The following is a 25,258-nucleotide window of genomic DNA, read 5'->3' as shown; positions in this document are numbered from 1 at the left end:
TTTGTTTTTATTACGAAGAATTGCCTTGGGCATACGGGTTGTTTTCTGGTTTCATTTGTAATAAAGTACTATTTTTTCTAGTTCTTCAAAGTAGTATGTTGGTATTTTAATGGGGACTGTATTAAATCTGTGGATTGCTTTGGGTAGTTTAGACATTTTAACAATGCTGATTCTTCCCAGGCAAGAGCATGGTATGTTCTTTCATTTGTCTTCTATTTCTCTTCTCAAGGTTTCATAATTCTCTCAGTAAAGATCCTTCATCTCCTTTGTTAGATGTATTTTCAGTTATTTTATTTTCTTCCAAACTACTGTGAAGAATATTGTGTCCTTCATTAGCTTCTCAATTTGGCTGCTATGGGGGGTATCCAAAGGCTATTGATTTGTGGACATTTATTTCATATCCTGAAATGTTAACTATATTTCTTGATCACTTCCAGGAGTCTTGTGGTTGAATCTCTGGGGGTTTCTAAGTATAACATCATATCATTGGCAAAGAGGCATGTTTGACCTTCTTTGGCCTCATTTGGGTGACCTTAACATTCTTCTCTTGCCTAACTGCATTGGCTAAAACTTCCAGAACTATGCTGAAGAGTAGTGGTGATAGAGACATTCTTGTCTCGTTCTGGTTCTAAGTGGAAAAGTTTTCAGTTCTACTCCATTCAGTATGATATTGGCTGTCAGTTTCTCACAGATGGCTTTAATCAGCTTAAGAAATGTGCCATCTATGCCTATTTTCTGAAGTGTTCTTATTAGAAAGGGTGCTTAATTTTGTTAAATTGCTGACTCTTAGCCCCTAATTGCATAAGGGGCTAAGATCTATGCAACATAGATCTTTCTCCCCTCAAAACACTGTCTCAGTATCACTGAGAGTCCCTAGGAGAATCTCAAATGGTGTATGAATACGTGTGGTACCTACTGCATGATATATTTTTCTTGCACGTCTTTTCTGTTCCTCCATTAAATGCTACTTTGTCCTCCCGTGTACAATCCTCAGTGGACTGGAGCTCAAAAAGTTTGAATGACCTTACACAGTGAGAAAGAAACCTTTGTCACTATAGTTATTACCCTCTATTTTAGTGTTGTTAAAGTGTTTTACAGAATATACAAAGTTTTTAGTGAAATGACTTTTTTTAAGTTTTAAAAAAGAGTATGACTTGCCCATTCCCCAACTCTAAACTCAGCTGAGTCCTGTTTGGGAACTGAGCTTGAACAGATTTGAGTGAAAGAAAATAGATTATACTTTCAATAGTTACTCTTCTCTTTTGATTAAGACGTTATTACTGAGGCAAGCTTGTCATGCCTGGATACCTCTTTCTTCTTTGGGAGTTCTATCTTTGGAGGCTCCATAGTGGCCTACACAGGACTGTCTCTAACTTTTCGTCATACCTAATGGGACCCCAGATACTGGATCTCTCCCCTACTTTTATAATCTTGGAGTTAAATGATTCTTTAGATTCTTCTGATTTAGAATTGGATTTTATATTTTATGTAAATAACTAACATAACTGGGAGACAGAACATCTGAAAGGCAGTTTGACGAGTGGTAAATTCTTTATGAGATTGTTATGATGGCTGTCATTTATAAATGAATAGAAAATGAGAAATTGAAGATTTCATATGTGATCTACTAATTGAAGCCTTTGAATACTTGGGGGCCCTTTTGATTGTAAAATTTTCTGTGCTGATGACTTTTTAAAGAAAATTTATGAACATTTGAAACAACATACATCCAAGGACGGTAGAGAACATAAAGAGATGCCAATCAGGAAAAGGAAAAGCAAAATTACTCCTTAAGATTTTTCTCACTCACTCTCATGCCAAAGGACCCAAATACATTCTATATTTTCTTGAGTGCCCCAAAGGGCCTTCCATAAACCTATCATCTTTAGGCAATACCTCAGTGCTATTGTACCATCATCCTATTCTATTCTGTGCCCATGTGTGTGCAAACATGTTAGAAATTCCATGTTTCCACAAGTGTTGGAAAATATTGTAACAATAAATTTTATCTTTCCTTGGAATGTTTGTTCTGTCTTGGCAGACCGCAATTTATGTAAAAGGAGCTGTGATTTTGAAATTTTGAATATTAGGTATAGATTAACAGGGTGGTATGTGGGCAGAACTAATTGTATTCTCACAGTCCATCAAATTACATGAAAATGGAACTCCATGTGCTTTCTTTCTATGAAATTAATGCTGTTCAGAGCACACTGCAGTTGGGGATTGCATGTTTGTAAGAGAAAAATAATGTAACATATTAAGGAAAACAAGTGATTCATAGTTTTGTTCAGTATTTCCCAGGACTTGATCTTCGGTAAGTCTCCATCCATTATCTCAGTAAATAGAATGTGTTAATAACAACTACCACACTGAGTGTAGTCAAGAAAAAAAAATTGGGAAATGTTGTTAAGTTCAGGTCTCATATGAATTCTCACATGCTACATTAAAAATGAACCAGCCCTGGGAATATGAGGTCATATCCAAACATGCACGTGTATACAGAAATTCCACATGTTTGGCACAAAGCCACTTTAAAAGCTAACATATACATATGAATACGTATATTTTAGATGACATTAAGTCATCTAAAAACTATTTGTATTCTCATTATGGTTTTTATCAGCAGTCTAGGAAGGATTTAGTTTATGCCATTTAAGAGAGAGTTTCGGAGGGCTAGATATAAAGAGTAGAGGTATTTTTAATTGCTTTAAAACCTCTGTACGCTGGTTGCCTTAGTATTTCTCTCCTTTGGTCAATGAGTTGAATTTTAAGCCATTTAGATATAGATGATTCTATTCTGTGCATGTAAATAACGTTATGGTGAAAAAATAGTGGTGCCAAGTGGAAAATACAAAAGATATAGATATAGAAATGACCCTAATCTGCATTTTCTCAAGATGCAGATCAAACATTTTTTCTCTACTAATATACAACCTTGTTATTGATTATAGATGGGGCACACTGAGAGGAGCACGAGGGCGTAAAGAAAAATTTTGGGTATGTAACTCTTTCCACTTGAATTTCTACTGTGAAGTGACCACTTTAGAACCTTCTGTTCCTCTGCTTCCTGCTTAATTTTGTTTAGTCACATCCTGAGTAACTGTAATATTGCTCATAACATCAGATTTTCACCAGCAAACAACTGGTTATAATTATTTAAATTATAGTATTATTTTTCTTCAGCTCCTATTATTTCAAATTATTTAAAAGAAGAATTAGTATTTTTTTCAAATTGAGAATCAATAGGATGACTTTATGTTCTAGTACCATCTATGTTAAATTTGAAGTAATGCTTAGCCCACATATATGCACATGTGTCAGTTAACTTGATGTTTGTTAATGTTAATATCATATATATATATTTATAGATTTTTTTCTAAGAGGTTAAGATTTTTTTCTGTTTTCCAATTATGATATACCATGCGTCTTCAAGGAGAAAGAGCCGCTATCTATTCCCCAAAATTACAAAAAACAATTTTAATTAAAATTCAAATGAATTTTAATTAAATTAAAAAAACAGAATGTGGAGAAGACTGGAACATATTACCTCAAATAGTTGATTACAATGAATTTGCTCAATTATCCTAAGTTCTAAAATATGTACTTTTTTGGTAGAAATAGAATAAAGTCTATGTGATGATACTTACCATGGAATTTAAATTTGAACGTACACAGTAAAGGCATAGTATAGTTTATAAAATGCTAGGACTGTACTCATCTGAATGATTTTTGGTAGATTTCTTCACAAGGCATTCAGGAATGTGGTCACATTTTGTATTTGTGTTGTTGATCTATACGGTATTATGCTTTTAGGTAGAGGAATTCTTTGCATTTATACTGAGCTTTTGAAAAATATTATTTTCCTCATTAAAATAAAACTCAGAGTAGCCAACAATTAACATTAATGCCCAACAGTTAAATAAATAAAATGTAAAAAAATATTATTTTAGTACTTATAATTAAGTTTCTGTGTGGAATTTTTATTACATGAATTTGAATATTCAATCTTGCAGCAATATATTATAATATTTACAGATAAAAGCAAGTTATTTGATTACCATATTTAGCTCACAACAGTTCTTAGCACTCAGCGCTTGATAGCTATGTGCTGAATGAATATGAATGTACACTGCAAAGGAAAATGATTTTGTGAATGCCTCCCCCTTAACCTGATCATTCCTACCCTAGAGCCCAATAGGGGGTGTACACACACACACACACACGCACATGTGCGGTCACACACGCACACACACATATACACATAGGCACATGTACTCATTATCATACGTTCAACACATACGTGCACACTATACTATTAAACTACTTTTGTTGTAGTTACTATCAACTGTGAACATAAAAATTAAAAAAAAAATAATACTTTTCTAGGGGGTATTGCCAAGATTTTTTCTGCTATGATTCTTTTGGATAAAGCATTTAATGTGAATGTTGGGAATACAAGAATCAGACAGAAATTTATATTTTATTAAGTTGTACATTTTTGTAGGCTATTTTTATCTACTAAATTGTATACTCATTTGTGGCCACAATCATATTTGCTTATTTACTAACATATTACAAGGGCAAAGTACACTGATTGATACATAGTGGGAACATGAAAAATATTAAATGAGTGAATGAAGAACTTTTATTCATTTCAGATTAATATTCAGGAAAAGCTAGCAAAGTCTTTACAATTTTTTTTTGTGTGTAAAAGTTTATAGTAGCTTAATTATAATATTAAATCTTTAAGTATATTTTAATATTTTGTAAAGACTTGTGAGGAGTCTGAGATGTTATCCCATATGATACATGGGTCAGAAGCAAAAAGTTTTAAATTGAAATTCACAATCAGATCACCAGCCAGAATAACTTCTAGCATCAAACCTTAGTCTTGCAGGACATGTGATAAAACCAATGGGATTTCTCTACATAGGTGGCGGTTTATATCCCATAAATGAGAGAGAACAATGGATTTTCTTCATTTATATACAGGAAAGAAAATAAGCAGATTCTTCCTTTCCTGAAAGGAAAGAAAAACTTTCATTCCTTTAAGATGAGATGGATAGAATCCTGTTTTCTCATACTAACCTTTAAGAATATGCACTTTCCTTTCCAAGGGATAGACAAATACATCCCAGACAATGTCTCCCAATGCTGAACTTCGTCCCTTTGACATGTACTCACCGGGGGAGGTAATGCTCCAGTTCTTCTGGCAGCTTGAGGCTTAATTGGGGACTTTGTGGCCCTCTTTGGCCCTCTTGAGGAGATAAGAGAATTTAACTAGACAAATGGCTACAGATTTAATTCTTAGAGCATGTCAACAGTAAATTATTTGTGGGAGAAGTGAAAGCAAGCACTTCCTATCTTCATATTAAATACAATTTCTGTGGCTTAGAAAGCTAGGACTTTTTTCAAGAGCATTGAGAAATTTAACGAAGTATTATGTCCTCATGATTATAATATGAATGTTACAAATATGTACAAATAGGCCTATAGCATCAGTTTATTTTTATAATAAAAATATTTGGGAGGGAGACAAGATGGCGGACTGAAGCCAGCTTTCAACAAAGGCTCCCGTCCAGAAGGAGAGTTAAGGGACAGGAATTTAGTAAGTATCCTGGTGGACTTGAGCCTCACCACGAGAGAAGGCTGAAGAACGCACATCAACACCGCTGAGGCAAGTTGTGATCACAAGGACGCAAACAAAAGGTACAAAATCCACCACCAAGCGGACGGGAGTCCCCCTCCCCCATGAGACCAGCTCTGGAGCCCCACAATTGAACAAGCGGGCAGAAATTAAAGGCCCTCCCACTACACTCCACGGGAGAGACCTTCTAAAAACTGGACCTACCTCCCCTACTGGGGTGCCGTGGCGTTCTCCTGCCGGACATAGGGCTGAATAAAACTTTGGGAATCCTTTGCCGGCAACCCTGAATCCCCGGCGCTCCCCTCCCGCCCACTGAGGTCTGGAGGCCTGTCCCCCAGGACTTCGGATCCTTGGGTGATTTCTCAAGGGGAGTGGACAGTCCCCGAGTTGCGACTGGTCAGCATTGACTCTGAGGCGCGCCGAGTGAGGAGAGGGCACCGGGCTGAGGGGGAGTCACGCCTCGCGGCACTTCCCTGCGGTGCAGTGCACCAACCCTCCCCGGGCATAGGGGACCCAAGACTGAATCAGACTCTGGCCTCCCCGCTGAGAGCTGAGAACCCCTACTCTCACTCGGGGTCTGAGGGCCTATCCCCCAGGAGTTCGGCTCCTTGGGTGATTTCTCGAGGGGAGTGCACAGTGCCTGAGCTGCGTCAGGTCAGCGCTGACTCTGGGATACGTGAGCGAGGAGAGGGCACTCCGCTGAGGAGAAATCAAGCCTTGGCGGCACTTCCCTGCGGTGCAGTGCAGGAGCCCTCCCCGGGCACAAGACTGAATAAGACTCTGGCCTCCCCGCTGAGAGCTGAGAGCCCCTACTCTCACTCGGGGTCTGAGGGCCTATCCCTCCGGAGTTCGGCTCCTTGGGTGATTTCTCGAGGGGAGTGCACAGTGCCTGAGCTGCGTCAGGTCAGCGCTGACTCTGGGATACGTGAGCGAGGAGAGGGCACTCTGCTGAGGGAAAATCAAGCCTTGGCGGCACTTCCCTGCGGTGCAGTGCAGGAGCCCTCCCCGGACCGTAGTATTGCGTGAAACTGAATGAAACTCTAGCTTCCCCCCGCCCCACTCCCAATCCGGGTCTGGGGGCCCATCCCCCAAGAGTTCTGATTCTTGGGGGATCTCTTAAGGGGTGTGGACCCAGCACAAACTGCAGCCGCTCAGTGCTGACTCTGGGGCGCGGGACAGAGGAGAAAAGGGTTGCCTGAGTGCCCACACCAGAGCAGCAGTTCCCTGGAGGTAGATCAACAGCCGTTTTTTCTTTAACGGCAGAACGCTCACTTCTGGATATTCTGAGGCCACACCCCCTGTCTCCCTGGGCAACCAGAGGAGGCCACCGGTGTCACGGCTCACAAACCCAGAAGCCTCCAGGGCGGGGCCGACCCAGAGAGGTGTTCAGACGCAATTCTCCAGCAGCAAAGACGTTTGAACTCAAAACAGCCCGTCTCCTGTAGGCGACGACAGGAACAGAGACAGAACCTCACAAAGTTGTCTGTTCTGTTCTGTTCTGTTAGCAGCATCCATCAGGGACGGGGCTAAGCCTGAGTGAACACCTCCTTCCCATCACCTGCATCAAACACTCAAAGATGTCAGGCCCCATCTCTTCCTGCTAGATAGCGGCAGTCTGCGGGGGCCTGGCAGACTTCCTCGCGATTCAGGCAGGTGCAAACCCCTGGAGTGTCTGTTCACTGCAGGCAACTGGGTTAGCCATCTGCAGAGATACCAGTGACTGGGTCCGACGGAGGGGCAAAGTGGGGAAGGAGACGTCAACCTTCCCAGACTGCTCTGTTTGCGGGGTGGCTCCTCCTGACTCCACGCTGCACTGGGGTGAGCTGTCTCAGAGGAGTCACCAGGCCCCTGTGATCCAGTTCCCAGAGACCTCTTGAACCCTTCCACCTGAGACAAGTGCCGATTGAGACAGTTGATTCGGACCTTTTGAACTGGGCTAATAGACTGAGGACTTTTCAGGTGGTGCCCTGGGTGTGCGATTGTAGGAAGGTTTGATTCTCCTTTTCCAACTGGGGCCAGAGGTGGGCAGGCGGGGTGACTTAATTGCTGATTTTTTCACACAGCTGAGACTTCAAGCCAGAGTAGAAGTTGCAATAGGATCGAACAGAAACCAGCTGAAAACAAGACAGAACCACTTTGCTCCACCACACCAGACAGGGCCCCAGTTTCTCAGGCCACAACACTGTACGGGCCCTCGATAAAACCCCAGGGGAAAAACCAAAGGGAGTAAACCATGGGGCGGAATCAGCGGAAAAACTCTGGTAACATGAATAACCAGAATAGATCAACCCCCCCAAGAAAAGATACGGCAGATGTGATTGAAGATCCCATTCATAAACAACTGGCTGAGATGTCAGAAGTCGAATTCAGAATTTGGTTTGCAGACAAGATTAATAAAATGGAATTAGGAATTCGAGGAGAAATTCAAAAACTGTCTCAAGAATTTAACGAATTTAAAGACAAAACCACCAAAGACTTAGACACACTGAAACAAGAACTTACAGCCCTCAAAGATATGAAAAATACAGTAGAATCCCTCAGTAACAGAATGGAGCAAGCAGAAGAAAGGATTTCTGACATTGAAGATAAAGTCTTCGAACGCTCCCAATCTCTCAAAGAGGAAGAGAAATGGAGAGCAAAAACGGATCACTCACTCAGAGAGCTCTCAGATAATTCGAAAAAAAATAACATAAGGGTTATAGGAATTTCGGAGGCTGATGACGTGGCAGCCAAGGGCACAGAGGCCCTTCTACATGAAATTATGAAAGAAAATTTTCCAGACATGCCTAGAGAATCTGAAATTCAGATAGCAGACAGCTTCAGAACCCCAGCACGATTCAACCCCAAAAAGCCATCTCCCAGACATATCATAATTAGCTTCACTAAAGTTAACATGAAAGAGAAGATTCTCAAAGCAGCCCGGCGAAAGAAAACTGTAACGTACAAAGGTAAGAATATTAGAATAACTGCAGATCTCTCTGCTGAAACTTTTCAAGCAAGAAGAGGCTGGTCATCAACTTTTAATCTCCTAAAGCAAAAAAACTTTCAACCCAGGATCTTGTATCCAGCTAAACTGAGTTTCATCTATGATGGAGAAATTAAATACTTCAATGACATTCATATGTTGAAAAAATTTGCCATAAGTAAACCAGCTCTTCAGGATGTTCTCAGACCTATCCTCCACAATGACCAACCCAATCCTATACCACAAAAGTAAACTCACTCAGAAACTTCGGATCAAACTCCAACTTCCACACTGGCGAAAGGATTAAAAATGTCCACTGGACCTTTGAAAAACTCGATACCCAAAATTCCACCAGACTTATCCTTACTCTCCATCAATGTGAATGGCTTAAACTGTCCTCTAAAGAGGCATAGGTTAGCTGACTGGATACAAAAACTTAAGCCAGATATTTGTTGCATACAAGAGTCACATCTCAACTTAAAAGACAAATACAGACTCAGGGTGAAAGGATGGTCATCCATATTTCAGGCAAATGGTAATCAGAAAAAAGCAGGTGTTGCAATTTTATTTGCAGATACAGTAGGCTTTAAACCATCAAAAGTAAGGAAGGACAAGAATGGTCACTTCATATTTGTTAAGGGTAATACTCAATATGACGAGATCTCAATTATTAATATCTATGCACCCAACCAGAATGCACCTCAATTTATAAGAGAAACTCTAACAGACATGAGTAACTTGATTTCCTCCAGCTCCATAATCGTTGGAGATTTCAACACTCCCTTGGCAGTGTTGGATCGATCCTCCAGAAAGAAGCTGAGCAAAGAAATCTTAGATTTAAACCTAACCATCCAGTATTTAGATTTAGCAGACATCTACAGAACATTTCACCCCAACAAAACTGAATACACATACTTCTCATCAGCCCACGGAACTTACTCCAAAATTGATCACATTTTAGGTCACAAGTCTAACCTCAGTAAATTTAAAGGAATAGAAATTATTCCATGCATCTTCTCGGACCATCATGGAATAAAACTTGAATTGAGTAACAACAGGAATCTGCATACCCATACAAAAACATGGAAGTTAAATAACCTTATGCTGAATGATAGCTGGGTCAGAGATGAGATTAAGAAAGAAATCACCAATTTTTTGGAACAAAATGACAATGAAGACACAAGCTATCAGAACCTCTGGGACACTGCAAAGGCAGTTCTAAGAGGGAAATTTATAGCACTGCAAGCCTTCCTCAAGAGAACGGAAAGAGAGGAAGTTAACAACTTAATGGGACATCTCACGCAACTGGAAAAGGAAGAACATTCCAACCCCAAACCCAGTAGAAGAAAAGAAATAACCAAAATTAGAGCAGAATTAAATGAAATTGAAAACAAAAGAATAATACAACAGATCAATAAATCAAAAAGCTGGTTTTTTGAAAAGGTCAATAAAATAGATAAACCTCTGGCCAACGTAATCAGGAAAAAAAGAGTAAAATCTCTAATATCATCAATCAGAAACAACAAAGACAAAATAACCACAGACTCATCAGAAATCCAAAAAATCCTTAATGAATATTACAAGAAACTTTATTCTCAGAAATATGAAAATCTGAAGGAAATAGACCGATACTTGGAAGCACGCCACCTTCCAAGACTTAACCAGAATCAAGTGGAAATGTTGAACAGACCCATATCAAGTTCAGAAATAGCATCAACTATACAAAACCTCCCTAAAAAGAAAAGCCCGGGACCAGATGGTTTCACGTCAGAATTCTACCAAACCTTTAAAGAGGAATTAGTACCTATATTACTCAACCTGTTCCAAAATGTAGAAAAAGAAGGAAGACTACCCAACACGTTCTATGAAGCAAATATCACCCTGATCCCCAAACCAGGAAAAGACCCAACAAGAAAAGAAAATTATAGACCAATATCACTAATGAATATAGATGCAAAAATATTCAACAAGATCCTAACAAACAGAATCCAGCAACACATCAAACAAATTATACATCATGACCAAGTTGGTTTTATCCCAGGGTCTCAAGGCTGGTTCAATATACGTAAATCTATAAATGTAATTCAGCACATAAACAAATTAAAAAACAAAGACCATATGATTCTCTCAATTGATGCAGAAAAAGCTTTTGATAATATCCAGCATCCCTTCATGATCAGAACACTCAAGAAAATTGGTCTAGAAGGGACTTTTCTTAAACTGATAGAGGCTATCTACAGCAAACCCACAGCCAATATCATATTGAATGGAGTTAAATTGGAATCGTTTCCACTCAGATCAGGAACCAGACAAGGCTGCCCATTGTCTCCATTGCTTTTCAACATTGTAATGGAAGTTTTAGCCACCGCAATTAGGGAAGAAAAGGCGATCAAGGGTATCCATATAGGGTCAGAAGAGATCAAACTCTCGCTCTTTGCAGATGATATGATTGTGTATCTGGAAAACACTAGGGACTCTACTACAAAACTCCTAGAAGTGATCAAGGAATACAGCAGCGTCTCAGGTTACAAAATCAACATTCATAAATCGGTAGCCTTTATATACACCAACAACAGTCAAATTGAAAAAGCAGTTAAGGACTCTATCCCATTCACAGTAGTGCCAAAGAAGATGAAATATTTGGGAATTTACCTAACAAAAGACGTGAAAGATCTCTATAAAGAGAACTATGAAACTCTAAGAAAAGAAATAGCTGAAAATGTTAACAAATGGAAAAACATACCATGCTCATGGCTAGGAAGAATCAACATTATCAAAATGTCCATACTACCCAAAGCAATATATACTTTCAACGCACTCCCTATTAAAGCTCCACTGTCATATTTTAAAGATCTTGAAAAAACATTACTTCGTTTTATATGGAATCAGAAAAAACCTCGAATAGCCAAGACATTACTCAGAAATAAAAACAAAACAGGAGGAATCACACTACCAGACCTCAGACTTTACTACAAATCGATAGTGATCAAAACAGCATGGTATTGGCACAAAAGCAGAGAAGTAGATATCTGGAATAGAATAGAGAACCAAGAGATGAATCCAGCTACTTACCGCTATTTGATTTTTGACAAGCCAATTAAAAACATTCAGTGGGGAAAAGATTCCCTATTTAACAAATGGTGCTGGGTGAACTGGCTGGCAACCTGCAGAAGACTGAAATTAGACCCACACCTTTCACCATTAACTAAGATAGACTCTCATTGGATTAAAGATTTAAACTTAAGACATGAAACTATAAAAATACTAGAGGAGAATGCAGGGAAAACCCTTGAAGAAATTGGTCTGGGTGAGTATTTCATGAGGAGAACCCCCCGGGCAATTGAAGCAGCTTCAAAAATACACTACTGGGACTTGATCAAACTAAAAAGCTTCTGCACAGCTAAGAACACAGTAAGCAGAGCAAGCAGACAGCCCTCAGAATGGGAGAAGATATTTGCAGGGTATAACTCTGACAAAGGTTTAATAACCAGAATCCACAGAGAACTCAAACGCATCAGCAAGAAAAAAACAAGGGATCCCATCGCAGGCTGGGCAAGGGATTTGAAGAGAAACTTCTCTGAAGAAGACAGGCGCACGGCCTTCAGACATATGAAAAAATGCTCATCATCTTTAATCATCAGAGAAATGCAAATCAAAACTACTTTGAGATATCATCTAACTCCAATGAGACTAGCCTATATCACAAAATCTCAAGACCAGAGATGTTGGCGTGGATGCGGAGAAAAGGGAACACTTCTGCACTGCTGGTGGGAATGCAAATTAATACATTCCTTTTGGAGGGATATATGGAGAACACTCAGAGATCTAAAAATAGATCTGCCATTCAATCCTGTAATTCCTCTGCTGGGCATATACCCAGAAGACCAAAAATCACAACATAACAAAGATATTTGTACCAGAATGTTTATTGCAGCCCAATTCATAATTGCTAAGTCATGGAAAAAGCCGAAGTGCCCATCGATCCACGAATGGATTAATAAATTGTGGTATATGTATACCATGGAATACTATGCAGCCTTAAAGAAAGATGGAGACTTTACCTCTTTCATGTTTACATGGATGGAGCTGGAACATATTCTTCTTAGTAAAGTATCCCAAGAATGGAAGAAAAAATATCCAATGTACACAGCCCTACTATGAAACTAATTTGGGACTCTCACATGAAAGCTATAACCCAACTACAACTTAACAATAGGGGGAAGTGGGAAAGGGGGGGGTGGGTAGAGGGAGGGGAATCGGTGGGATCACACCTGTGGTGCATATTACGGGGTATTTGCGAAACTTGGTAAATGTAGAATATAAATGTTTTGGCACAGTAACTGAGATAACGCCGGAAAGGCTATGTTAACCACTGGGATAAAAATGTGTCAAATGGTTTATGAAGTGAGTGTATGATGCCCCATAATCATATCATTGTATACACTTATGATTTAATAAAAAAAAAAAAAAAATATTTGGATGGCTTCCACTACTGAGTAAAATGTAATAGATAGTAGTACATTCCACTAAATAGGTAGAAAATAATAACAGAATTTCTCAAACTGGTATTTTTTTTTTTTTTTTTAAATGAGAGATCTGAAGCTGGAAAAGATTTTCTGTCCTGGGAACATTTGGTAGACCTGGGCATGTGGTGAGGATTGGGTTTGTGATAGGCTGAGAGAATCTTTAGGAGCAAATCCAGCCAGAATGGAAATTAGAAGAACCCAAAGCACACAGTATAACCTTTTCTTTTTCCTATGGAATATTTACTGAATACTAGAGCAGAGGGAGGAGCTAAGGAGGAAAGTTTGGAGGGCAGAGTGAAGTCTCCTGCAGCACTGCAAACCTGGAGAAAGAGTTCCAGCAGAATAGAACATAAAAAAAATATTTGATAAGAACAGCCCCTGACATACTTGAAACCAGGTAGGGAGTGAGTATAGCAAAATCTTCTTTTCAGCCCTGACTCAACTCAGTTCCTGACTGAGTGACTAGAGTGAGGTGAATAGTTCCTTACCATACCTTCCAAGATGAAAAAAGGGCTACTTATCTTTTGTAGAAAATAATTTCAATTCCAGTCTCTATAGTTGCTACAAATATCCAGCATACATTTCAAAATTATTAGACAAGTAAAGTAAAAACATTGACAAATAATCAAGGGACAAGAAACAATCTATGGAAGCAATAAATAATACTTTAGATGTAAACTTTAAAATAACCAATAAAAAGTCATTAAGGAGGGCCAGGCATGGAGGCTCATGCCTGTAATTCTAGCACTTGGGAGGCTGAGGCAGGTGGATTGCCTGAGCTCACAGGTTTGAGACCAGACCAAACCAGAATGAGAGTTCATCTCTAAAAACAGCTAGGCGTTGTGGCTGGTGCCTGTAGTCCCAGCTTCTTGGGAGGCTGAGGCAAGAGAATCACTTGAGCCCAAGAGTTTGAGGTTGCTGTGAGCTATGATGTTATGGCACTCTACTGAGGGCAACAAAGTGAGACTTTCTCAAAAAAAGAAATCATTAAGAAAAATATAGATGGAGCAATGGAGAATTTTGATTTACAACTAAATAGCAAAATGAGTTTTTTAATTCATAAATGCAATGTTTAAGCATTGACCAACAGTTAACATTTACATAGGAAAAAAAAAACAGGAAGGTAGAAGCCAACAAAATGACATTGTTGAAGTGTTGGATAAAATCAATTAACAAAAATTATGATGATGGTGATGAAGATAACCTATCAAACTGGAATTTTATACATGATAACAATTTTCTTCTAAGTAAACGCAAAAATAAGACATATTAGACAAACAAAAGCTGAAGTAACAATTTCAAAAATGTATAATCAAAAGTTACAGAAAAAATAGATGAATAATTTAATACTTCACAGTATCTCATAGACATAGCAGCTAAATGTTAAGTCAAGATACAGATATTAAAAAAACATTTCAAGTTCACATGAAATGTTTGCCAAATTTGGTCACATCCTGGGCCATAGTTCAGGGCAAGCTCAATAAAGTCAAAGGATTGAAATTATGCAGAAGATACCAAGATATAACTTTTGTTGTTTAGCTAAAGCAATACTGAATTTAATAGACAATGCATGTATTAGAAAAAAAGAAAGATTAAAGTTGATATATTTTAAAGGCTTGAAAAAAGCGATCAATAACTCAAATCCAAGAAAGGTAAAAAAGAATGAGAAGACATATAATCAATAAAATCAACAAAGCAAGAAAACTGATACTCTGAAAGGATCAGATTTTTTAAAAAGCTGAAAAAATAAACAAAGAGAGACAAAACCAAATAACCATGGATATTAAAAAGAGGACACTGCTGTAGACTCAATAAATACTAAGTAGTTAATAAGAGGATATGATGAGAGTGTTATGCCAATATATTTTTAAATATGGATGAAATAGATAAATGTATTGGCAAACAAAACTTACTAAAATGCAAAGATGAAAATAGAAACCCTAAAATAAAACAATTAAAAAAAATTGACTCCTTTTAAAATACTCTCACAAAGAAACTCAGATTCAAAAGACTTCACTGGTGAATTTTCCCAAAATTAAAGGAACAAATAAAACCACTTTTACATCAAACTCTTTAAGGGAATAAAAAATAAGGAACAATTAGTTCCCAATTCATTTTATAATGCTGCATTATCAACACCAAAACATGACAATATAAAAAAAGGAAAATTACAGGTCAACATCTCCTGTGAACATACAATTCCAAACCACGTATACAACTAAGAAATACATAAAAGAATAATTCATCATGACCAAGGGAAGTTTATCATCTCAGCATTGCAAGGTTGATTTTAAATACTAAAATCAGTCATTATGGTTCATCACATTATCATAGTCAAGGAGGAAAAAAGTCACAATGACCTTAATTGAGACAGAAAATGCATTAATAAAACTTAGCACCAGAAGTAGCGTTCTATTGTTGTGCAAAAATTATTACAAATTCAGCAGCTTAAAACAATTGTTTCTGTGGATCACAACTCCAGTAAACTTAGCTGGGCCTTCTTAAGGATCCAGTCCAATTGGTGACTGGAGTGTCCTCCTTTCTGAAGCTCAAGGCCTTCTGCTTAAACTTATATGGCTGTTGGTGGAATTGAGTTCTTGTGGTTTTGAGGCCAAGTCCTCATTTTCTTCCTGACTAGGCTACTCTCAGATCCTAAAGTGTGCCTGAAGTTTCTTCCACATGGACCCCTGAAAGACATTCTCACAGATCTCACGATATAGTAGGTTACATCTTTAAGACCATTAGGAAAAACAAAATTTCTGACTTCTAGCCTCTCTTTTAAAGGGCTCCATAAGCTATATTTGGTCCATGAGTCAAAGTTGGCTAATGCTTATGCTACAGAAATTTTATATACAGATGAAAAAAAAAAGAAAAAAAGGCAGTCCCTAGCTCACAAAATACACACAGAACTAATTTCCATGGTACATAGACCTAAATGTGTTTACAAAATAGTAAGGTCTCTCAAGGGAAACAGGCAATACGTTCATGATATCAATTAGGCAAAACTTCCTTAAATTGGACACAAACCAGATAAACTCTATGAGGCAAATTTATCAGACTACATTTAAATAACTATTCAAAAGACAGCCTTATGAGATAGAAAAGGTGAGCCAGAAACCAGAAAAATTTACCTGTTAACCATCTACCTAACCATTGATCTATTTGGAAAAATATCTGACAAGGATTTACTTACAGAATACACAGACATTCTTATACATGTTTAGGAAGACCAAAAAATAACTCAATAAAATATTAGACAAAATTCTCAAACAGGCACTTCAGGAAATCGAAAATCTAAATAACCAAGAGACATATGAAAAGGTGGTCTTAGTTATAACTATTAATTATTAGGGAAATGCAAATTAATAACACAATGAGATATCATTGCCCATCCACTAGATTGGTATAAATTAAAAGGATTGACAATACCAAGCATAATTGAGGATGCAGAGTAACTACAACTCTTGTACTAGTAATGAACGTAATGATGGTACAACTACTTACGTCTAGCATGTCTTTCAACAGGAGAATGGATAAATAAATTGTGGTATAGACACACAACGAAAATACACAGAAATAAAATAAACTAATTACTTACATATACCACAATATCAGAATCTCAGAAATATTATTTTGAGCTAAAGAAACTATGTGCAAAAAAGTATATTTTGTGTAGTATTTACATTTTAATATTGTTGATTCTTCCCTCCCACACAAAAGAAAAACATAAGTATATTCTAGTGAGGGGGGGAGGAGGGAAAGAGAGAAATGGTGAGGAGAGGGTGATAGGCAGGGTCCCACCTAAGGTGCACAATGTTAGAGTATACAGTACAGCCCCTGGGTAAAGAGCTCAACTACAACTTGACCTTACAAAAAACAATGTAACCTAAACATTTGCACCCTCACGTCAACCTGAAAGTTTAAAAAGAGAGAGTATATTTTGTGTTATTTCATTATAATCTTATAAATATCAATGACAAGAAAAAATTGATGGGTGAAGGGAGGGTGGATGTTGACAGGAAGGCAACATGGTGGACCATGGTTGCCATAAGTGGTTTGTATCTTTATGTAAGTGGAGATTTTACATTTTATATACATACAAAGGCATAAACTTCACAGACACATGTATAAATCCACAAAACTATACTCTTGAGATTAATAGACTTTACACACATAACTATATCATAGATCTCAATATAAAAGATGAAATACATTTTCAGAATCCTTTATATTGCCACCTTTTACTTTATAATTAAATACAAACAAATGCAGCCATTTGGAAGAACCAAATATAATAGGTGAGGAAATGAAAGGAATGAGAGGAGGAAGGGTCAGATTAATAAACAAAATGCCCATCCTGGGATTTATTGTTTTGGCACTAATACAAAGTCCCATTCTTCATAATAATGTTGCCTTTCTTGTAAATCTACCTCTCATTAGTATGTTTTTTTTTTTTTGTAAAATCTTTTACATACCCTTCCCGTATTTACCAAAGAACTAATTATGAACCTTTGGATAGTGACAATCTTCAGACATCCAAAGGAGAACAGGAACAGTGTTCCTTACCATACACTCATGAATTTAATATATTAGTATTCCTCACAATTTTCTTTTGACTAATTTTATTTGACATTGAGATTGAGGAACTGACTAGAGAGTTCCTCTAGTTGGAGTTTGGTTTAGTTCCCTGTTGCTGAGACTCTCATACGTTGATGCTGTCTCAGTTCTACCTATTTAAATTTCATTCCATTTTTGAAGTGGTAAATTGAATTCATAATTTTAGACACAGACTTGAGAGCGCTCCTTTAAGGTGTTAGGGCTGATTAAGAGGGCAAAAAAATAAATCGTAAAAAAGATTTACGAATGGATCAGTACAGACAGGAGCAGAATGTAATGGAGCAGGATGGAATGGAGTAGAGTGGAATGGAGCAGGATGGAATGGAGCAGAGTGGAATGGAGCAGGATGGAATGGAGCAGGACAGAATGGAGCAGGATGGAATGGAGCAAAATGGAATGCAGCAAAATGGAATGGAGCAGGACGGAATGGAGCAGGATGGAATGGAGCAGAGTGTAATGGAGCAAAATGGAATGGAGCAGGACAGAATGGAACAGGATGGAATGGAGCAAAATGGAATGGAGCAGGACGGAATGCAGCAGGATGGAATGGAGCAGAGTGTAATGGAGCAAAATGGAATGCAACAGGATGGAATGGAGCAAAACGGAATGGAGCAAAATGGAATGGAGCAGGACGGAGTGGAGCAGAGTGTAATGGAGCAGGATGGAATGGAGCAGAGTGGAATGGAGCAGGATGGAATGGAGCAGGACAGAATGGAGCAGGATGGAATGGAGCAAAATGGAATGGAGCAGAGTGTAATGGAGCAGGATGGAATGGAGCAGAATGGAATGGAGCAGGATGGAATGGAGCAGGATGGAATGGAGCAGAGTGTAATGGAGCAGGATGGAATGGAGCAGAATGGAATGGAGCAGGATGGAATGGAGCAGGATGGAATGGAGCAGAGTGTAATGGAGCAGGATGGAATGGAGCAGGATGGAATGGAGCAGAGTGTAATGGAACAGGATGGAATGGAGCAGGATGGAATGGAGCAGAATGGAATGGAGCAAAAGGGAATGGAGCAGGACGGAATGGAGCAGAGTGTAATGGAGCAGGATGGAATGGAGCAGGATGGAATGGAGCAGAATGGAATGGAGCAAAATGGAATGGAGCAGGATGGCATGGTTCAGGATGGAATGGAGCAGGATGGAATGGAGCAGAGTGGAATGGAGCAGGATGGAATGGAGCAGAGTGGAATGGAGCAGGATGGAATGGAGCAGAGTGTAATGGAGCAGGATGGAATGGAGCAGGATGGAATGGAGCAAAATGGAATGGAGCAGGATGGCATCGTTCAGGATGGAATGGAGCAGTATGGAATGGAGCAGGATGGAATGGTTTAGGATGGAGTGGAGCAGGATGGAATGGAGCAGAGTGGAATGGAGCAGGATGGAATGGAGCAGGATGGAATGGAGCAGGATGGAGTGGTTCAGGGTGGAATGGAGCAGGATGGAATGGAGCAGGACGGAATGGAGCAGAGTGTAATGGAGCAGGATGGAATGGAGCACAATGGAATGGAGCAAAATGGAATGGAGCAGGATGGCATGGTTCAGAATGGAATGGAGCAGGATGGAATGGAGCGGGATGGAATGGTTCAGGATGCAATGGAGCAGGATGGAATGGAGCAGAGTGGAATGGAGCAGGATGGAATCGAGCAGAGTGGAATGGAGCAGGACGGAATGGAGCAGGACGGAATGGAGCAGGACGGAATGGTTCAGGATGGAATGGGGCAGGATGGAATGGAGCAGGATGGAATGGAGCAGGACGGAATGGAGCAGGACGGAATGGAGCAGGACGGAATGGTTCAGGATGGAATGGGGCAGGATGGAATGGAGCAGGATGGAATGGGGCAGGACGGAATGTTTCAGGATGGAATGGGGCAGGACGGAATGTTTCAGGATGGAATGGGGCAGGATGGCATGGTTCAGGATGGAATGGAGCAGGATGGAATGGAGCAGGATGGAATGGAGCAGAGTGGAATGGAGGAGAGTGGAATGGAGCAGGATGGAATGGAGCAAAATGGAATGGAGCAGGATGGCATGGTTCAGGATGGGATGGAGCAGGATGGAATGGTTCAGGATGGAATGGAGCAGGATGGAATGGAGCAGGATGGAATGGAGCAGAGTGGAATGGAGCAGAGTGGAATGGAGCAGGATGGAATGGAGGAGAGTGGAATGGAGCAGGATGGAATGGAGCAAAATGGAATGGAGCAGGATGGCATTGTTCAGGATGGAATGGAGCAGGATGGAATGGAGCAGGATGGAATGGTTCAGGATGGAATGGTTCAGGATGGAATGGAGCAGGATGGAATGGAGCAGGATGGAATGGAGCAGGATGGAATGTTGCAGGACGGAATGGTTCAGGATGGAATGGGGCAGGATGGAATGGTTCAGGATGGAATGGAGAAGGATGGAATGGAGCAGACTGGAATGGAGCAAAATGGAATGGAGCAGGATGGCATGGTTCTGGATGAAATGAAGCAGGATAGAATGGAGCAGGATGGAATGGAGCAGGATGGAATGGAGCAGAGTGGAATGGATCAGGATGGAATGGAGCAGGATGGAATGGAGCAGAGTGGAATGGAGCAGGATGGAATGGAGCAAAATGGAATGGAGCAGGATGGAATGGAGCAGGATGGAATGGTTCAGGATGGAATGGAGCAGGATGGAATGGAGCAGGATGGAATGGTTCAGGACGGAATGGAGCAGGATGGAATGGAGCAGGATGGAATGGAGCAGGATGGCATGGTTCAGGACGGAATGGAGCAGGATGGAATGGAGCAGGATGGAATGGAGCAGGATGGAATGGAGCAGGACGGAATGGAGCAGGATGGAATGGAGCAGTGTGTAAGTGAGCAAAATGGAATGGAGCAGGATGGAATTATTCAGGACAGAATGGAGCAGAATGGAATGGAGCAGGACAGAATGTTGCAGAATGCAATGGATCAGAAAATATGGAGCATGATGTAAAGGAGCAGGACAGAATGAAGCAGAACGTAAAGGATCAGAGCAGAATGGAGCAGAAGGTAATGGATTAGCTGATGCTGATCACCTAGTTCTTAAAGCTGGTGTTGTCAGGACAATTTCCGATGCTGAGCGAACCTGCCCCCATCTTACATGGTAGAACACAGTGGAAGCTCAACGCAACCCCATGTGCCTTGAAAATGTCAATGTGGCCAACACCTAAGAAAATTTCTTCTTAGGCCCAATGTAGAGTAAATGTGAGGTAAATGGGAGCAATTGTTGTGAAGCCTCCAAATTATGGGGCTTTCTCTATCGTGTTTAGTTGTGGTCAGAGAGATCCCTTCTTTTGCTTTTGCTCCACTATGCACTTATCTACACAAGCTTTATACTCTAACTATCCTCATATGTTCAAAGGAAAAAGAAGGGCAGTGCCTGTGGCTCAAAGGAGTAGGGCACCAGCCCCATATGCCAGAGGTGGCGGGTTCAAACCCAGTCCTGGCCAAAAACTGCGAAGAAAGAAAAGAAAGAAAGAAAGAAAGATTCTAATTCCTGTTGAGTTGAAAGATTCTAATTCCTGTTGAGTTAACTTTCTGAATATTTCTCAGATACTTTAACTCTATTTTCCCTGCCTCCCTGAGGGTATCCACCTGAACAGTTCCCATAGTCTGCTAGCTCGGCTCTCTAACTCCTGTCTCCACCCTCTTCAATGCATCACCTTCATATCATACGGGGTAATGTAAACACAAATGTGAATTTCCCCACTTTGCTCTCCTGCCGGAAGCAACTCAATGACTTCCTCACATCTTCATCGCTATTTTCTCAGTATGAATGTCCTTAGCTACTCTCTTGCGCCCAACCTGCTTCCTCCTTATGATCTAATTATAACAATTTTATTGTTTCATTTCACTGCTTCATGCTGTTTCGTGGTTTGGTGCTGATGCTTTTGCTGTTTCCCTTTACCTGAATCTCTCTTCCTTTTTTTTCTGGTGTATTTACGTTCAGACATCCCACAAAGCACTTCTTCCCCAACACCTTCCTCAAACCGTCCAAAGCATGTCCCTCCTCTGACCTTGATAACACCCTGTGTGTGTTTCTGTCTTAGCACTTGCCTTATGGTGGTTGTCCTTCAGTAGATGATACGCTCCCTGAACACGGGGTAGTGTGTGATTTATCTTTGGTCTCCAGGACCAACCACAGGGCTATTCACAGAGTAGAAGCTTCATTACCATCTTCAAATGTGGCATGTGTTACCTACATAATAAAACTGTTTGTTATTTAGAAAATATTTAATTCTTGATAATTATAGTAAATAGTCCCAGTCTTTTACAACTACATATGCGTTTCCTGTATTTTCATAGACAGGATTAAAAAATACTAAAGTATAATAGTCAACTTTTTCATTTTTTGTTTTTCTGCAGATCGCTGCCAATTCCTGGGGAAAGTCATGGGGAGAAAATGGCTATTTCAGGATTCTTCGGGGAGTAAATGAGTCTGACATTGAAAAGCTGATTATTGCAGCTTGGGGCCAACTGACAAGTTCAGATGAACCATAACATGTCATTAAATTTCCCTAAGACGATTCATTTAAGTAAGGCTTTACATTGAAGTTTGGCAAGGTGAAATTCTTTGTGACATTGGAGTCTTTGTCTCATTACTCTGTTAATAAAATGCACCTATTCTCTTGTTGCGCCCCAGTCTCCATGCTTCTTCTCTTTTTATATTCCTTTCTATGAAAACACTAAAGAGCAGAAAAGTGGTTAAGTGCCTTTAAATTTCCCGTTTTATTTCTTTTTCTCTCATGACAGCATCCTTTTCACCTTTCATTGTTCACAAACAGTGTGCACGAAAGCACCTGTCTTAAAAGATCATAGCACTCATTTGTAGAAATTGATGTGGGTTTTCTCTTTGACCAATGAGGACTTCAGACAAAAAGAAGCAAATTAGAAATGCAGAGAATTGCTGCATCGAAAATATTGAAATATTAAGCAATAATAATAATGCAAAGAAAGTAACATTCACATTCACAATCAGCAATTCTCTGATTTCTTTTCTGAAGTATTTATGTTCATTCATTCTTTACGAAGTTTTTGTTTCTAGTCCTTATCTTAAACAATGTTATTAAATTTTGAGCCTTTTTAATTTTGTGAAGGCAAAAAATGTAAACCTAATAAACACTTGTATATGTTAAAAAAAAAAAGAAATGCAGCAATATGTTATCTTTATAACATTTTTTTTCGGCCACATCTTTCTTAATTCAAACCTAAATTGTGTTTTGCCGAAAGTAATGGAAATAGTTTATTAATTACTTCTCTCAGTAAGCTCACATTTTGTTTCTTTTCATTTGCCTAAACGTAACTTGTAATCTGGTCACAAAAGAAACTCTCCACAGGAAATAACTGCGCTTTATGGTACCGAGCAATGGTCCGTGATGTGGTGAAGATGTTAAGTAATAGAAAATCTTGGAGGCTAACAATACAAGTATAGTCTTGACATACAGCCCTATTTTTGGAAGCCAGTATATTCTGTGTAAAGTCTATTAAAATCAGCTGCAAAACTGTATTCGGAAAGATAAGACATTCACTCCCTAAAACAGCAACATGATGCCATGAGTCAGAAAGAATAAATATATTTTTATCACAACCATTTCACACTTCACTGCTTGAAATTCTAAAAAGTAAGCTAAATTGGCACTAATTTGCATCTAATTTTGATTTTAGTTCTCTAAAGTCAGAGAAAAAGAATAGCCTCATAATAATGGTTCAGAAAGGAGATAATATTTTAATAATTCACTGACATCTTAAATGGCAAACTAATAAATGAAGAAGCAAAGCTGGTTAGTAAGTGAGTGGGGCCAATTATAATTACGATGGTGGGTTCTGAATGGCCTGAATTTCGTGAATTCTATGGTGTTGATTTTACATTGAGGCTTTTTATATTGTGCCCAAAGACACCCTGATTAAAGCAGCCAGACATGCTAAAAATGGCGGGGGCAAAACACGAGAAGGGGGAGTGTTGTTTTCTCCATCCGTCACTGTGGCTTTATAGGAAGCAGCATTCATTCACTTGATCCTTCCCTAGAAAATATACATGAGGGCGGTTTACCCTGTGAGCATCGGCTGGCATGCCCCTAGAGAGCTGAGAAATAATTTGTTTTGGGGGGCACAGTGGTTCCCACCTGTAATCCAAGCCCTCTGGGAGGCTGAGACAGGTCGATTGCTTGAGCTCAGGAGTTGGAGACCAGCCTGAGCAAGAGCGAGACACTGTCTATAAAATAGCTGGGCGTGTGGCAGGCACCTGCAGCCAGCTACCTGGGAGGCTGAGGCAAGAGAATCGCTTGAGCCCAAGAATTTGAGGTTGCTGTGAGCTGTGATGCCAGGACACTTTGTCATCAAGGGTGACAAAGTGACACTGTCTAAGAAAAAAAGAAATAATTTGTTTCCTCTATGTTTAGGTTCCTCCAGAAGTAGCCTCCAAGATAAGATTTTTGAGTACAAATTGTTTGCTCGGGCCGTGAAAAGAACACTGAGAAAGGAGTAGGAAGTGATGTAAGGTATTAATGGCAGAATAAGGTAGTGTAATAATAAAAGAACACTCAGTAAAGAAAGGATAAGACACTGTACATATAATTTAATCTGCCTGGTTACTATTTACCTGTTCCTTTGCCTTGCTCTAGCCTCAGAGCAAGCCACTATCTTGAATTGTGTGTTTATCATTTTAAATAATTTTATTATGCATTTATAATGCCTAGAAAATATATTGTTTAATTTTACTTTGGTACTTGCTTCAAAATCGCAATCACGCTGTGTATATTCCTGTGCAACTTTCCAAGATCTATTCTTATTATTACCTGTAACTAATTCACTTGTTATTATAGTTCAAATAGTCCATGTCAATGAACATTTAGCTTGTTTCTAGATTGATTTGCTATTAGGAACAATGCTGTCTTGAATATCCATGCACATGTCTCTTGGTGTGTGAATGCGTTTCTCCAGTGAAATGGTTCGCAGAGTGTGGTTCTGAAGTGAGAAGCATTGAAGCCACCCAGGAGCTGTTAGATTCACCCAGATTCACAGGTCACACCTGCCCTCCTGACTCAGAATCTTTGAGGAGCTTCCTGAAAGCTTTAATAAGTTCTCCAGGTGATTGCAATGCATGTTAACATTTGAGAATCACTACTTCATATTATATATATATATATATATGTTTATATAAATTTGTATTATACATATGAATGTAATAAAATTATGGAGCTAAGGCATCTGGTTTAGTTTGTAAAATAATGATTGCTAACCAATTTACGTCTGCACTAGTGATATATGAGTTCCCATTAATCCTCATTCTTGCCAACAATTAGTATTTTCCAATCTTTTAATATTTTCTATCATCTTGTAAAATAATTGTGCTTCATACGCTTTTAGTGGAGACAGAAAGAGAAGGAGAGAGACAGAGATAGACCCAAGAAGCCAACGCTATTTTGGGTCATTTTATTGAACATGCCATTTGTAATATGCTGTTTTCATTTAATAATCCCAAATTTTCTATATCAAC

The 25,258-nt window shown here is 39.2% G+C and overlaps 1 protein-coding gene across 3 annotated transcripts in view; it reads left to right on the top strand.

Annotated features, from left to right (window-relative positions):
* TINAG (tubulointerstitial nephritis antigen) overlaps positions 1-22,449 on the top strand; it is a 90,468-nt gene extending 68,019 nt beyond the window's left edge. For all 3 annotated transcript variants that reach the window (XM_053603681.1, XM_053603682.1, XM_053603680.1), the window contains 2 exons: positions 2,952-2,997; positions 22,129-22,449. In XM_053603681.1, the coding sequence (XP_053459656.1) occupies positions 2,952-2,997; positions 22,129-22,263 (181 nt within the window). In that variant the 3' untranslated portion in view covers positions 22,264-22,449. The remainder of the gene's footprint in view (positions 1-2,951; positions 2,998-22,128) is intronic.
* The last annotated feature ends 2,809 nt before the right edge of the window (positions 22,450-25,258 follow it).

Source organism: Nycticebus coucang, chromosome 9, assembly GCF_027406575.1.
Source record: "Nycticebus coucang isolate mNycCou1 chromosome 9, mNycCou1.pri, whole genome shotgun sequence".
Taxonomy (NCBI): Eukaryota; Metazoa; Chordata; class Mammalia; order Primates; family Lorisidae; genus Nycticebus; species Nycticebus coucang.
The sequence above is the reverse complement of the archived record's forward strand: the minus strand, read 5'-3'. Positions and strand labels throughout refer to the sequence as shown.